The sequence below is a fragment of the Salmo salar genome, chromosome ssa20 (assembly GCF_905237065.1).
Source record: "Salmo salar chromosome ssa20, Ssal_v3.1, whole genome shotgun sequence".
NCBI lineage: Eukaryota > Metazoa > Chordata > Actinopteri > Salmoniformes > Salmonidae > Salmo > Salmo salar.
In genome coordinates, this window is record NC_059461.1 from 8,266,989 (window position 1) to 8,282,430 (window position 15,442).

Consider the following 15,442-nt stretch of genomic DNA (forward strand, 5'->3'; position numbering starts at 1 on the left):
ACTGCAAATACAGTATTACCGCACGCACGAACACACACCCAGGAGAACAGGACATCACCAAGCGATCTAGAGCAGGAAGTTCATCAAAACTGGGACTTAAATGAAACCAATTGCAATCTCTCCATGCCATTAAAGCCCGTGCTCCTGTTTCACCAGTGGCCTATTGATCTTAACAGCCAGGCAGTTTATTCCGGCTCAGGGAGAGGAAAGCCACTCAACACTGATAGAGAGACTAAAGCTCCCAATGTAGATACAAACGTGTGGGAATAATTACACTTTCCTTGGAACCCTGACATTGAAATGGAAAAATAAACGCGTGGCTTTTAATGGATACGAGATGCGAGGAGACGAAGGGGAACAGGCTTAGTCCACTACCTGTTTATTGGTGCACTGTAAATAGGGAACATGCGCTTCTATCTGGGGAAAAAGCACACATATGGGAATGGACACAGTACACCCACAACAATCACTCAGAGTGCCTTTACAGCCTGAGCGGAGCATGTGTGTATGTGGTGTGTATGTGTGTGTGTGTGTGTGTGTACATGAGTGTGTGTGTGTGTGTGTGTGTGTGTGTGTGTGTGTGTGTGTGTGTGTGTGTGTGTGTGTGTGTGTGTGTGTGTGTACATGAGTGTGTGTGTACATGAGTGTGTGTGTTTGTGTGTGTGTGTGTGTGTGTGTGTGTGTGTGTGTGTGTGTGTGTGTGTGTGTGTGTGTGTGTGTGTGTGTGTAGCAGCCACTATCAGTAGTCTCTGATAGAGTGAGAGCGACCCCATCCTGACAGTCTTCAGGGCGATTAGCACACGCCGTTTAAGGACCAGCCTGAGTCAGCACGGCCAGAGGAACAAACTTTATTACCCACAGGCTGTTATGTAAGTGTTCCCTGCTCTGGGGACTTGACGTGTGTGTGTGTGTGTGTGTGTGTGTGTGTGTGTGTGTGTGTGTGTGTGTGTGTGTGTGTGTGTGTGTGTGTGTGTGTGTGTGTGTGTGTGTGTGTGTGTGTGTGTGTGTGTGTGTGAGACAAAGAGAGCGAGAGTGTTACTACAGGAGGTTAGGTCACGGCCCCTACACCACCATGGGAACCAGGGAGGGAGGAGAGAGGAGGGAGAACACAAGAGGTACAGAGAGAGGTACAGAGAGAGGTACAGAGAGGCCCTGCGCTAACCAGCTAGCTAGCTAGGGAGAGAACGCTTTCAGTAGAAAATCAATTGAAAGGAGAGAACAGAGAAACAGAGAAAAAGCAAAGGAGAAACAGAGAGGTACTGAGATGGGCAACAGAAAGAGATCAAATGATAATGCATGGACATCGTAGCGCTTAGACCACTGGGCCTATCCCTCCTATACCATGTCTCCTAGCAACGTGTGCTGGGTTGAATCGATGAATGAGGCTGCTACTTCTGCATTATCAACTCATCTCCAGCGACAGGGCTCGTGACAGGATCTGCGCTGCAATGAAGAGAAGTCTATTTATAGTCCGCTGTGTGGCCCAATCAGGAAGTGCGGGGGTAAATGTAATTTTGTGGTGGGTGCCTGGCGTCTTTCATTGATCAAAGAAAGGGGGGGCTGTTTGTTTGTGAGCTAATAATGTACAAGCCCATTTACTGGCAGAGGGGCGGACACAAATCAAATCAAATCAAAGTTTACAGCAGCACACAAACAGTGCTGCCGTGATTGGATTATTCTTTTATAATTCGGGACAAATTCAGCCGGATCTAACGCAGATGCTGCCCTAGACAACCCCTAGACAAGAAATATGTCAGAAGAGAGAAAGAAATAGAGCGAGAGATCGAGAGAGAAAGAGAGAAAGAGAGAAAGAGAGAGAGAGTGAAAGAGAGAGAGAGAGAGAGAGAGAAGAGAGAGAGAGAGAGAGAGAGAGAGAGAGAGAGAGAGTGAAAGAGAGAGAGAAGCAAAAAAGCCTTGCATATGCCAGCTCTGGGTAGCATCTATATTGACAGACTCCAACAGTAATGCTGTTATGTCTATCCGTGTGGAGTGCTGAGAAGAAGCCAACTAAATCTATGGTTGTACTGAATAATGTGCTGGGGCACAGAGGTTGCTCTCACTCCAAAAACACCGAGACCAATACTTGGCAACTAGTAGTATATGTCTACGTTCCAAATGGCACCCTATGGGCCCTGGTCAAAAGTAGTGCACTATATAGTGCCATTTTGGACACAGCCTGTGTTTTATAGACACAGACTTGTTATGTAATTTGTAAGTCACTGAAATTGACATCAAGGGAAATGTCTCTGTTGGTCCTTGCCGGCATCCCAAATGGCACCCTATTCCCTATATAGGGCACTACATCTTATGGACTCTGGTCAAGTTGAGCACTATATAGGGAATAGGTTGTCATTTGGTACACAGCCCTTATAGGGAGAGTGAACAGCTTGGAGATGTGACAAATCCTTTCCTCCCTGAGTCATAATACACACGCAGCAACTGCTCTGTACTGTAAGACGGTGGCCAATCCAAGTTGACAGCTGGAGCTAGGTGCTGGATATAGCCGATGATATCACACTCGATGTGATAGGATACGTCGGAGGATGTCTGCCCATGGAAGGCAAGATATCCGAGACATTACGTACATTACTGAAAAGCAACTCAATCAGGAATACGTCTAGGATCACACTGTAAACATTGGCTATCTTGACCCTTAGGATCCAGACTTACAATTCTGCAGTGCAAAAAAGAATCATGCTGGATCCACCCAGTTACCAGTTCCACTTCCATAAATTGAATACGGTGCAAAGTCTTCTCTGTAATAGGCTGTGTGCCAAGCGACACCTTATTCCCTATGTAGTGCAATACTTGGTCCTGCAGACATACAGTACTTTGGGACACAGACATTTACTGTACATCCCCTGGTGGCTGCCTTCATGTACAGCTGTCCTTTGAGGTTGCCTAGAAGCTCCAGAGCAGCGCTAACTAACCACTAAGCAGGATGTATGAAATATAGCCAAGCACACTGGAGCCAGCTGGTTGACGGCTGCTTACTGGAGGACATGGAACAGTGCTGCTGTGGTTCAGAGCTGTTAGCCTAAATCATAAAGTAAATAGCATTGAGAGAGTCTATATAGTTGAAATGAATGGATAGAATCGACCTTCTGTGCGTGGGCGCATACACGCGCGTGCATGTACACCCAAGCGTTCGCGCGCACACACGTACGCTCTAACATCTGCACTTGTTTAATGACTTTCAGCAATTAGCCGAAGTGAGCAGAACCATTAAACAGCATTTTACAGTCAGAGCAACAGCCACACTAACAACAATAACAACATGGAAAATTCTCCTCATGGAAAATGTACCGCATGAGCGAGATAACACAAAACAACCTGAAAGAGCATCCAACCGCAAACGGTGCAACAGAATAGGGGCACATAAGCAGCTGGAGTAACAAATAGCCACAGAACACCAGAAAGTGACACAATGTACTCAGATATTATGCCAACTCAATGGATAGCTAGAAAGTAAATTAATTGAAATGTAGCCTTTAAGAGATTTCTTAGACGGTACTGAGGTGGTTTGTGACACCAAAAACAGAAAACCTTTAATCTGAAGATTTGTTATCCAACCATACATGTATAATAAACTTCACTCCATGCAACGTAGACGAACGTGACTATATTATAAATCCTAATCATATGAGTTGAATTACGTTCCACGAAGACAAATATAAAAACCCGATACATGCTGATGCATTATGGTTCGCAACATTTACGGTCGTCTCTATTAATGTTCATTAGTGTTGGTGATGACGTGGTACTAACGGCCGTGTCACGACACAAATGTCAGTGCTCTCATCTCCACATTCCTCGTCTCCCCATTAAAGTAATTCGTTTTTGCTCCATAAACGCAGACTCTCAAGGCAGAACAATTGTCCCTTAATCGTGTTGAGGCGGCAACAGCTTCAAAAAGGGCCTGGTGCAGGCGTCAATGGCAGAGAGCAGCAGCCGAAACAGCAGCGCTCGGGAAATCTAGGTCAGATGTGTTTGTTTAGAGCTAATCGATGGTCTCGGGATGCAGCTCTCCTTGGAAGCTCATTACCTGTAGAAAAGAGAACGGTCTGTTCCAGCTCAATTCTTCCTGTCTTACAGAGAACTCTCCCTGGAGACAACTGCTTATAGACCGCTTTAGTCTTTACATCTGAGCCCAGGGCAATTGGAGGCTGTGGAGATTCTCTGGTTGAAAGCAAAATAACTTTTCAACCGTGTTCTGCTCTTTCTCCCTAGGGGGGGGGGGGCTAGGGAGAGGGAGGTCTGCGAAAGGGGCTAAGGAGAGTCAAGGGAGAGAGATTCACTCATGAAAGACACTTCAGAAGCAACCAAAGGCCTTTAAGTTGGATTGGACTTTCTCTACACTTTCAGGGGATTCATCCTGTATTGGAACTTATAGTGGCAGGGGAATTCATAAAAATACAGTGAGGGAAAAAAGTATTTGATCCCCTGCTGATTTTGTATGTTTGCCAACTGACAAAGAAATGATCAGTCTATAATTTTAATGGTAGGTTTATTTGAACAGTGAGAAACAGAATAACAACCAAAAAATCCAGAAAAACGCATGTCAAAAATGTTATAAATTGATTTGCATTTTAATGAGGGAAATAAGTATTTGACCCCTCTGCAAAACATGACTTAGTACTTGGTGGCAAAACCCTTGTTGGCAATCACAGAGGTCAGACGTTTCTTGTAGTTGGTCACCAGGTTTGCACACATCTCAGGAGGGATTTTGTCCCACTCCTCTTTGCAGATCTTCTCCAAGTCATTAAGGTTTCGAGGCTGACGTTTGGCAACTCGAACCTTCAGCTCCCTCCACAAAAGAGCTCCATTTTGGTCTCATCTGACCACAACACTTTCACCCAGTTGTCATCTGAATCATTCAGATGTTCATTGGCAAACTTCAGACGGGCATGTATATGTGCTTTCTTGAGCTGGGGGACCTTGCGGGCGCTGCAGGATTTCAGTCCTTCACGGCATAGTGTGTTACCAATTGTTTTCTTGGTGACTATGGTCCCAGCTGCCTTGAGATCATTGACAAGATCCTCCCGTGTAGTTCTGGGCTGATTCCTCAACGTTCTCATGATCATTGCAACTCCACGAGGTGAGATCTTGCATGGAGCCCCAGGCCGAGGGAGATTGACAGTTCTTTTGTGTTTCTTCCATTTGCGAATAATCGCACCAACTGTTGTCACCTTCTCACCAAGCTGCTTGTCGATGGTCTTGTAGCCCATTCCAGCCTTGTGTAGGTCTACAATCTTGTCCCTCACATCCTTGGAGAGCTCTTTGGTCTTGGCCATGGTGGAGAGTTTGGAATCTGATTGATTGATTGCTTCTGTGGACAGGTGTCTTTTATACAGGTAACAAGCTGAGATTAGGAGCACTCCCTTTAAGAGTGTGCTCCTAATCTAAGCTCGTTACCTGTATAAAAGACACCTGGGAGCCAGAAATCTTTTTGATTGAGAGGGGGTCAAATACTTATTTCCCTCATTAAAATTGTTATTCTGTCTCTCACTGTTCAAATAAACCTACCATTAAAATTATAGACTGATCATTTCTTTGTCAGTGGGAAAACATACAAAATCAGCAGGGGATCAAATACTTTTTTCCCTCACTGTACACCACATGACCAAAAGCATGTGGACACCTGCTCGTCGAACATCTCATTCCAAAATCATGCGCATTAATATGGAGTTGGTCCCCCCTTTGCTGCTATAACAGCCTCTGATGCGGCGACTTGCTTCCATTCAGCAACAAGAGCATTAGTGAGGTCAGGCACTGATGTTGGGCGATTAGGCCTGGCTCGCGGTCGGCATTCCAATTCATCCCAAAAGTGTTCGATGGATTTGAGGTCAGGGCTCTGTGCAGGCCAGTCAAGTTCGTCCACACTGATTTCGACAAACCATTTCTGTACGGACCTCGCTTTGTGCACAGGGGCACTGTTATGCTGAAATAGGAAAGTGCCTTCCCCAAACTGTTGCCACAAAGTTGGAAGCACAGAATTGTCTAGAATGTCATTGTATGCTTTAGCGTTAAGATTTTCCTTCACTGGAACTAAGGGGCCTAGCCCGAACCATGAAAAACAACCCCAGACCATTATTACTCCTCCACCAAACTTTACAGTTAGCACTATGCATTCGGGCAGGAAGCGTTGTACTGGCATCTGCCAAAATCAGATTAGTCTGTCGGACTTCCAGATGGTGAAGCATGATTCATCACTCAAAAAAACACATTTCCACTGCTCCAGAGTCCAATGGCGGCGAGCTTTACATCACTCCAGCTGACGCTTGACTGCTTGGCCTTGGAAACCCATTTCATTAAGCTCCCGTCAAAGAATTCTTGTGCTGACGTTGCTTCCAGAGGCAGTTCGCAACTCGGTAGTTAGTATTGCAACCGAGGACAGATAATTTTTACGCGCTACGTGCTTCAGCACTCAGCGGTCCCGTTCTGTGAGCTTGTGTGGCCTACCATTTTGCGGCTGGGCCGTTTTTGCTCCTAGATGTTTCCACTTCACAATAACAGCACTTACAGTTGACCGGGGCAGCTCTAGCAGGGCAGAAATATTACAAACTGACTCGTTGGAAATGTGGCATCCTATGATGGTGCCACATTGAAAGTCACTGAGTTCTTAAGTTAAGGCTACTGTCAATGTTTGTCTATGGAGATTGCATGGCTGTGTGCTCGATTTTACAGACCTGTAAGCAACGGGTATGGCTGAAATAGCCGAATCCACAAATTTGAAGGGGTGTCAACATACAGTATGGCCTATTTTGTCCCAACATTATCCAGTTGATATCAAAAGTATCTTTCTAAGACATGGCTTTGTTTGGCACTATATATATATATACTGCTCAAAAAAATAAAGGGAACACTTAAACAACACATCCTAGATCTGAATGAAAGAAATAATCTTATTAAATACTTTTTTCTTTACATAGCTGAATGTGCTGACAACAAAATCACACAAAAATAATCAATGGAAATCCAATTTATCAACCCATGGAGGTCTGGATTTGGAGTCACACTCAAAATTAAAGTGGAAAACCACACTACAGGCTGATCCAACTTTTATGTAATGTCCTTAAAACAAGTCAAAATGAGGCTCAGTAGTGTGTGTGGCCTCCACGTGCCTGTATGACCTCCCTACAACGCAGCATGCTCCTGATGAGGTGGCGGATGGTCTCCTGAGGGATCTCCTCCCAGACCTGGACTAAAGCATCCGCCAACTCCTGGACAGTCTGTGGTGCAACGTGGCGTTGGTGGATGGAGCGAAACATGATGTCCCAGATGTGCTCAATTGGATTCAGGTCTGGGGAACGGGCGGGCCAGTCCATAGCATCAATGCCTTCCTGTTGCAGGAACTGCTGACACACTCCAGCCACATGAGGTCTAGCATTGTCTTGCATTAGGAGCAACCCAGGGCCAACCGCACCAACATATGGTCTCACAAGGGGTCTGAGGATCTCATCTCGGTACCTAATGGCAGTCAGGCTACCTCTGGCGAGCACATGGAGGGCTGTGCGGCCCCCCAAAGAAATGCCACCCCACACCATGACTGACCCACCGCCAAACCGGTCATGCTGGAGGATGTTGCAGGCAGCAGAACGTTCTCCACGGCGTCTCCAGACTCTGTCACGTCTGTCACATGTGCTCAGTGTGAACCTGCTTTCATCTGTGAAGAGCACAGGGCGCCAGTGGCAAATTTTCCAATCTTGGTGTTCTCTGGCAAATGCTAAACGTCCTGCACGCTGTCGGGCTGTAAGTACAACCCCCACCTGTGGACGTCGGGCCCTCATACCACCCTCATGGAGTCTGTTCCTGACCGTTTGAGCAGACACATGCACATTTGTGGCCAGCTGGAGGTCATTTTGCAGGGCTCTGGCAGTGCTCCTCCTGCTCCTCCTTGCACAAAGGCGGAGGTAGCAGTCCTGCTGCTGGGTTGTTGCCCTCCTACGGCCTCCTCCACGTCTCCTGATGTACTGGCCTGTCTCCTGGTAGCGCCGCCATGCTCTGGACACTACGCTGACAGACACAGCAAACCTTCTTGCCACAGCTCGCATTGATGTGCCATCCTGGATGAGCTGCACTACTTGAGCCACTTGTGTGGGTTGTAGACTCCGTCCCATGCTACCACTAGAGTGAAAGCACCGCCAGCATTCAAAAGTGACCAAAACATCAGCCAGGAAGCATAGGAACTGAGAAGTGGTCTGTGGTCCCCACCTGCAGAACCACTCCTTTATTGGGGGTGTGGACAGTTTGATTTCACAGAAGTGTGATTGACTTGGAGTTACATTGTGTTGTTTAAGTGTTCCCTTTATTTTTTTGAGCAGTATATATATATATATATATATATATATATATATATATATATATATATAGTGTGCCAAACAAAGCCATGTCTTAGAAAGATACTTTGATATCATGTTGGGACAAAATAGGCCATACTGTTCGTCCATTGGACAGCTGATCAGATTACCTCATATTGGGGTATTTGTACATGGCACGGGCTTATAGGTGTTGTGTTACCTCAGCTATTGTCATCATGACATCATGTCTGCAGTCATTAAAGCCACGGGTTGACTTTAGTGTGCTTCTGTCGTCTTTCACGTGCAGACGCTACATATCACTAGGGTCCTGTGTGACACACTTAATGGACAGATGACGTCTAGAAGAAAGTGACAGCTAGCAGAGACATTCACAAGGACTGGCCTGAAAGAACAATTATTCCACTGTCCAGTCCACTGCCTACCTAACACAACAATTTCAATGCTTTTATAATATGTCCTTTTCAAATGATACGATTGCTTTATGAGTGAGGAATCTACCCTCAACTAGCAAGCAACACCCCTTCAGAGTTCAGACAATGAAGTGGGGTTGAACAGTTCAAACATCTTCAACACATTGTCAGTTACGCAACCGTTAAAAAACGAGATATTAGTGCTATTGGCTGTGGACTATACAGTCGTACAGAAATATCTGATGATAAGGTTCTCTCTCCTCTCTCTCACGCTCTCTGATATGCATTCCCACACTGTACTGAGAGTACTGAGAGAGTGGTCTGGCCTGGGCGATGTCACTCTCCGGAGATATGGTATCTATGATAGCCCTCAAGAAGAGCTTTTCCACCCTGCCCGGGCCAGACATCAAAGGATGGCTTCAAAGTCCTCGAATACCCTTCATCACACACACACTCATCCAAGCACACACATCAAGTCATCAATATATAGTACAAGTGTGCTAACCTCCAAGGCCTCCCGAGACTGAGCAACGATAGATAGAGGGAGGCTATTCTGAACTCACACACACTGACAAACAGAAACCTTAGGAGAGTTATTACGCCAATGTCTACATTGGGCTCTTAAGTATCCAGGAAGTAGTAGGTGCTCTGTTGTAACATTTACAAAACTAAATCAGGTTTCCCTCCAGTTTTGACGGCAATGGAGAGATTCAAGACACTAGACAGTAAATCAAGGTTAGTGGAAATCACAGGGTTATGAACATTAGGGTTAAATTGACTCTACCGGGAGTTATCTTAACCCTCAAGAGAGTGATAAGCTCCATGGAGTCAGTGTTGATAACTGGAGTTGATTGGGACAGAGTACTTTGAACTCCATTAAGTGTAACCAGAGACAGAGTTCAATCTATGGAGTTATGCATCAATGTGGGAGGGGACTCATTGTCAACATTTCCCAGCATGCTCTGTTGCAGGTTGATTTTTTACAACTGTTTGTTTCAATATCTGTGTGTTTTCGCACGTACATTGATTGTTTTTGATCTTACGCTACACAAAGAAAATAACATTCTTCTAAACTAACCCAATCTGTAAGGGGTTGGATTTATACCAACTGTTAATGAGATAGTTTCCTCAGTTTACATGGTGTAGTTCAGGGATGTTTTAGGAACTCAGTCGGGGTCTCAACTTACTGTTGCGAGTTAGAATAGTAGAATACACAAGGTGACATTTAGAAATGTGGTTGTGCATCAGCAGTTTCTATCTTGTTATGTCGGTCACTGACAGTCCGTCAATTAGCCCATGTCAGCAAACATTTTTCCGATTGCTAAGTTAGTTTAACGGCCTTGCGAGTTGGATATTTACTCCATTTATTGTTGTTTTAACTCCAAAAATATCAACACCATGACCAGAGTAGTTTCAACATCAAATGCGAGTGGGACCATATAAATCCCCCAAAATAATGTTACATTTGACTCCATAGGAGTTCAATTAAGTCTTGTGATTTTACTGTGCAAAACATGTCTGGAAGACACACGCAATGATGATGAAGATAATGGCAAAAAGGTCTTACCAGCAGGCAGTTGAAGATGACGTACAGGATGAGCATCCACAGGTATCTGTAGCCCATGTGTAGTCCTGCCCACAGCCACACCAGGGACACCAGGGCAAACAGGTACAGCACCATGGGCACCTCTGCAGCACACACAACAGGGAACACGCAATACACAGTTAAAACACACAGGCACTCACACAGACAGACAGACATGCACGCACGCATAGATGCACGCACGCACATACACGCAGACAGATCATTCCTAGAATGAAATCAATTACATAACCTATTCACAATCAGAAATTGGGAGCTTTCCCAAAGTTCAGAGCATCCTGATCGCTGCTCTCTCTCCGTGTCTGGCTCTGGTCCATCATCCCAGTGCTCTGGTCCAGTATAGAGTAGTGAGCTGGATCTGGGGCAGCAGGCAGCAGACCAGGCCCTTGAGGTTGATTAATGAAGCCTCTCTTAATCAGTACACTTTATACTGTAGGTCACAGATCCTGGCACTGGGCTGCCTGGTACAGTACACCCGTCGGCACCGACGCACGCACGCACGAACACACACACACAATCTGTGCCAACTGCTCAGCTAACTCACTCTAACTAAAGGGTGCATCGATAGATGAGAGAGAGAGATTGCAAGGAGATAGGGAGAGGGAGAGAGAGAGAGAGAGAGAGAGCGGTAAGCACAAAGACAGTCTACACAATGACATGTCTGTTGAGCAGAGCCCAGAAAGCAGTATCTCTTGTCCAAATTGCATCGGGTCCCGAAAAGTACTCGTGAAGCTAACCTCCGAACTACACTCTAAACCAGGGATGAGAAATGTTTTAGTTTTGGTGTTAATTTCGTGCAATTGAAAATGAGCATGTTTTAAAGCTAATTTCCTGCAATTCTACACATTTTGCCATAGGATGGAGAGAAATATTTTCCGTTTTTAATGTGATATCTAAGTGACTGATTAACAAAATCAATGGGGGCCCCCGGGCTCAAATTCAACCTTGATTACTACAAGTTTAGATAGCTGGCGCCGAGTCCCCCCACCAATAAATGTATATATATATCATTTAAAAAAAAAGTTAAAACAATGTTGGCAATATTTTTTGTCAGACTGTCCTGCACCTGAGTGTGTGTGAGAGTCTGTGTGTATGTAAAGTACATGTACGTGTGGGTTAAGGTGGGTTAAGTCTTGGGGGATTCACTAGAGACTTGAAACAGATCTATGGTGAAACTAAAAGCCTTGATTTCAGCATGTTGGAGCAGAGGGACTTTAGCCCGCCCCTCAGAGGGACTTTAGCCCATCTCTTAACCTACTAAAGCATGTGCACTGACCTTGAACCACTCTCAGTTGATGCTGAGAGGTACAGATCTAGGATCAGCTTTCCCTCCCACAATCCAACCTTAACTAGGACAATGGTTGCCAACCTTTTCTCTTCCAAATCACCCTCAAAAGCTCTTGAGAACCACCATTCACAGAGGCATATATTTATTTTTATTTTTACATAACATAAAATACATTCGGTCGAATTTAGTCCATTTAGCAGTGAATGTAACTAATTAAAGGCCTATTGCATTTAGATTTTTGTGTGTATTTTTTATCCTCCAAAAATTGCGGACAACCTGCAGTTCCCTCTCAGACAACAGGTTGGAAAACAATGGCTTTTAGGAGCGACTTCACGTAACACACTACCCCACAGTTGAAGAGAGATATGTGTGGCTCAGTGGGTAGAGCATGGTGCTTGCAGCACCGGGGTTGTGGGTTCGATTCCCACAAGGGACCAGTAAAAAACGCACTCGCTACTATAAGTCGCTCTGGATAAGAGTGTCTGGTAAAACGTACTGTAAGTAACACATCACTAAGCCCAATTCTAGAGGAGTCATGACCCCATACTTCACCTAAAAATACCTTACCCTATTTACAATGTTGGACATTGGGAAGCACAAAAATCATACAGCATGTTCATGTTATGTGCTCCAGCATTCATGTCTCTCTCTTCTAGCTCAGCGTTGAACAATGAAGATGTAGCGACTGGACACAATGCGCACATACAGAGGAAAAGAGAGAGAGATCTGACATTTACATGAGCACGTTTCCATTAGTGTGTGTTCTTGCCTGTTGAGAACAGAGTGTTCCATGTTAACTAGCCAGACCCGGGATAATAAATCCCTATTACCATTTGTTTTGAACAGCAATGCAGATGTGGTCCTTTGATCCCCACTCTCAGTCTGTGTGTTGGCTGTGGGTGGATATTGACCAGTGCACTCAGTTTTATCCTGACTGTTACTGGGGAGACTCTCTGCCGGCCGGGGTGGAGTGTGTTGTGGGTGATGTGTGGAGCTTAGTGATATCGAAAGGTGATGAGGGGAAGAAGCAAGGAGCAAGTGGTGACTGGAAGACTCAAACTAGTGCAGGGTAGCACAGTACAGCATAACACAAGCAGTCAGTGCGTTCCATTGGGTGCTGGTTAAATGTAGGGCACACTGTTCAGTCCACTTCACAACTGGGCAGGAAACACAGGGCACGGGCCCAGGGCTAAGCAAATAGCCTACACATAGGTGCCACATCCACCACCTTGTCTGCTCTCTCCCTCTTCTTCTTCCACCTCCGTGTGCCAGTTTGCCATAATTCTATCACTCCGTGCGATCCTTTTTCCACTTTCCTCCGATCTCACGCTATCATAAACTCACACTTCCTTCACGCTCTCTCTGCCTCTCTCACACATCTGCATCCCTCTTCGCTCCTCCCTCCTTGTTTTTTCCACCAGTGTAAGCACATTCCTGGCTGTGGTCTGAGTAGGAGTCCCACAGTGGGAGCAGGTTCCAAAAGCCTGCTGGGAGGGAATGGCTTGTCCACAGGGATGGGAGAGAGGAGCGGCAGGGTGCTTTCCATCACTTCCCCATGGAGATAATAAAGTCATTATCTTATCTTACTGTACAACCTTGAATGCAGAAAGGGCCTTAATAGACAACCTGCCAAACCCATAATCCTCCCCAATTTTTCTCAACACAATGTGCCCACTTTTATCCAAAAAGCCTGTTTAAACTTTTTCCCACAGTTTCCACTGGAAAAAGAGAGATCCTTTCCCTTGCCAAGATCAGAAGAGGAGAGGATAGGGCTACAGTGCATTCGGAAAGTATTCAGACCACTTCCCCATTCAGACATTTTGTTACATACCGGTTTATTCTAAAAATGGATTTAAAAAAAAATATCCTCATTAATCGACACACAATACTCCACAATGACAAAACAAAAACAGCGTTTTAGAATTTTAGCAAATAGATTAAAAATAAAAACACTAACACCTTATTTACATAAGTATTCAGACCCTTTGCTATGAGACTCGAAATTGAGCTCAGGTGCATCCTGTTTCCATTGATCATCCTTGAGATATTTCTACAACTTCATTGGAGTCCACCTGTGGGAAATTCAACTGATTGGACATGATTTGGAAAGGCACACAACTGTCTATATAAGGTCCCACAGTTGACAGTGCATGTCAGAGCGAAAACCAAGCCATGAGGTTGAAGGAATTATCCGTAGAGCTCCGAGACAGGATTCTGATGAGGCACAGATCTGGGGAAGAGTACCAACATATTTCTGCAGCATTGAAGGTCCCCAAGAACACAGTGGCCTCCAAGAAATTTGGAACCACCAAGACTCTTCCTAGAGCTGGTGGCCCGGCCAAACTGAGCAATCAGGGGAGAAGGGCCTTGGTCAGGGAGGTGAGCAAGAACCCAATGGTCACTCTGACAGAGCTCCAGAGTTCCTCTGTGGAGATGGGAGAACCTTCCAGAAGGATAACCATCTCTGCAGCACTCCACCAATCAGGCCTTATTGTTAGAGTGGCCAGACGGAAGCCACTCCTCAGAAAAGGGCACATGGCAGCCCGCTTCGATTTTGCCAAAAGGCACCTAAAGGACTGTCAGACCATGAGAAACAAAATTCTCTGGTCTGATGAAACCAAGATTAAACTCTTTGGCCTGACTGCCAAGCGTCACATCTGGAATAAACCTGGCACCATCCCTACGGTGAAGCATGTTGGAGGCAGCGTCATGCTGTGGGGATGTTTTTCAGCGGCAGGGACTGGGAGACTAGTCAGAAGCGAGGGAAAGCAATGTACAGAGATCCTTGATGAAAACCTGCTCCAGAGTACTCAGGACCTCAGACTTGGGTGACGGTTCACCTTCCAACAGGACAACGACCCTAAGCACACAGCCAAGACAACGCAGGAGTGGCTTCGGGACAAGTCTCTGAATGTCCTTGAGTGACCCAGCCAGAGCCCGGACTTGAACCCGATCAAACATCTCTGGGAATAGCTGTGCAGCGATGCTTCCTATCCAACCTGACAGAGCTTGAGAGGATTTGTAGAGAAGAATGGGAGAAACTCCCCAAATACAGGTGTGCAAGCTTGTAGCATCATACCCATGAATACTCAAGGCTGTAATCGCTGCCAAGGTGCTTCAACAAAGTACTGAGGAAAGAGTCTGAATACTTATATTAATGTGATATTTCAGTTTTATATTTAATACATTTTAGAATAAGGCTGAGTATTCATGGGTATGATGCTACAAGCTTGCACACCTGTATTTGGGGAGTTTCTCCCATTCTTCTCTACAAATCCTCTCAAGCTCTGTCAGGTTGGATAGGAAGCGTAACAAAATGTGGAAAAAGTCAAGGGGTCTGAATACTTTCGGAATGCACTGTATGTCCCCTGTATATTTGGACTGACAGGCTTCTCAGTGTGAGAAGACAAACTGTGTGGAGGACGGGGGTTCAACACAAACAAGCGAGCCGAAACCCAAGATGGTGCTGACGATACTGTCACAGAGGAGTTATCAGCTGTAACAACACACACAACACAACCCAGCATACCCCTACACTGGCCCTTAGGCTTGGGTTCAATTAAGTTCACTAGCAACACAGGAATAATTGAATAATACTGGGGTTATGAATAGATGTGGGTCTGTTCGTGCCCTATGTGTTTGTTTGTGTGTGTGCGCACGTGTGTGTGTGTGCGTGCGTGCGTGTGTGTGTGTGCACGCGTGTATGCTTGCGTTTCTGTGCACGTACGTGCGCTCATTGCTGGGTGTTTGTGTGGTCTTGCCAAACTCTTTCCCCAAGCCCTCTTCTGTGAGTGCTGTGGCTGGGCATCCCAATAGGTCT

The 15,442-nt window shown here is 45.6% G+C and overlaps 1 protein-coding gene and 1 long non-coding RNA gene across 7 annotated transcripts in view; one reads left to right on the forward strand and one right to left on the reverse strand.

Annotated features, from left to right (window-relative positions):
• The window catches only part of adgrv1 (adhesion G protein-coupled receptor V1), a 195,358-nt gene that overhangs the window by 8,695 nt on the left and 171,221 nt on the right, over positions 1-15,442 (reverse strand). For all 6 annotated transcript variants that reach the window (XM_045704309.1, XM_014160914.2, XM_014160913.2 and 3 more), the window contains one exon: positions 10,299-10,420. In XM_045704309.1, the coding sequence (XP_045560265.1) occupies positions 10,299-10,420 (122 nt within the window). The remainder of the gene's footprint in view (positions 1-10,298; positions 10,421-15,442) is intronic.
• LOC106580164 (uncharacterized) overlaps positions 1-15,442 on the forward strand; it is a 31,971-nt gene that overhangs the window by 5,723 nt on the left and 10,806 nt on the right. The gene's annotated exons all lie outside the window — the stretch shown is intronic.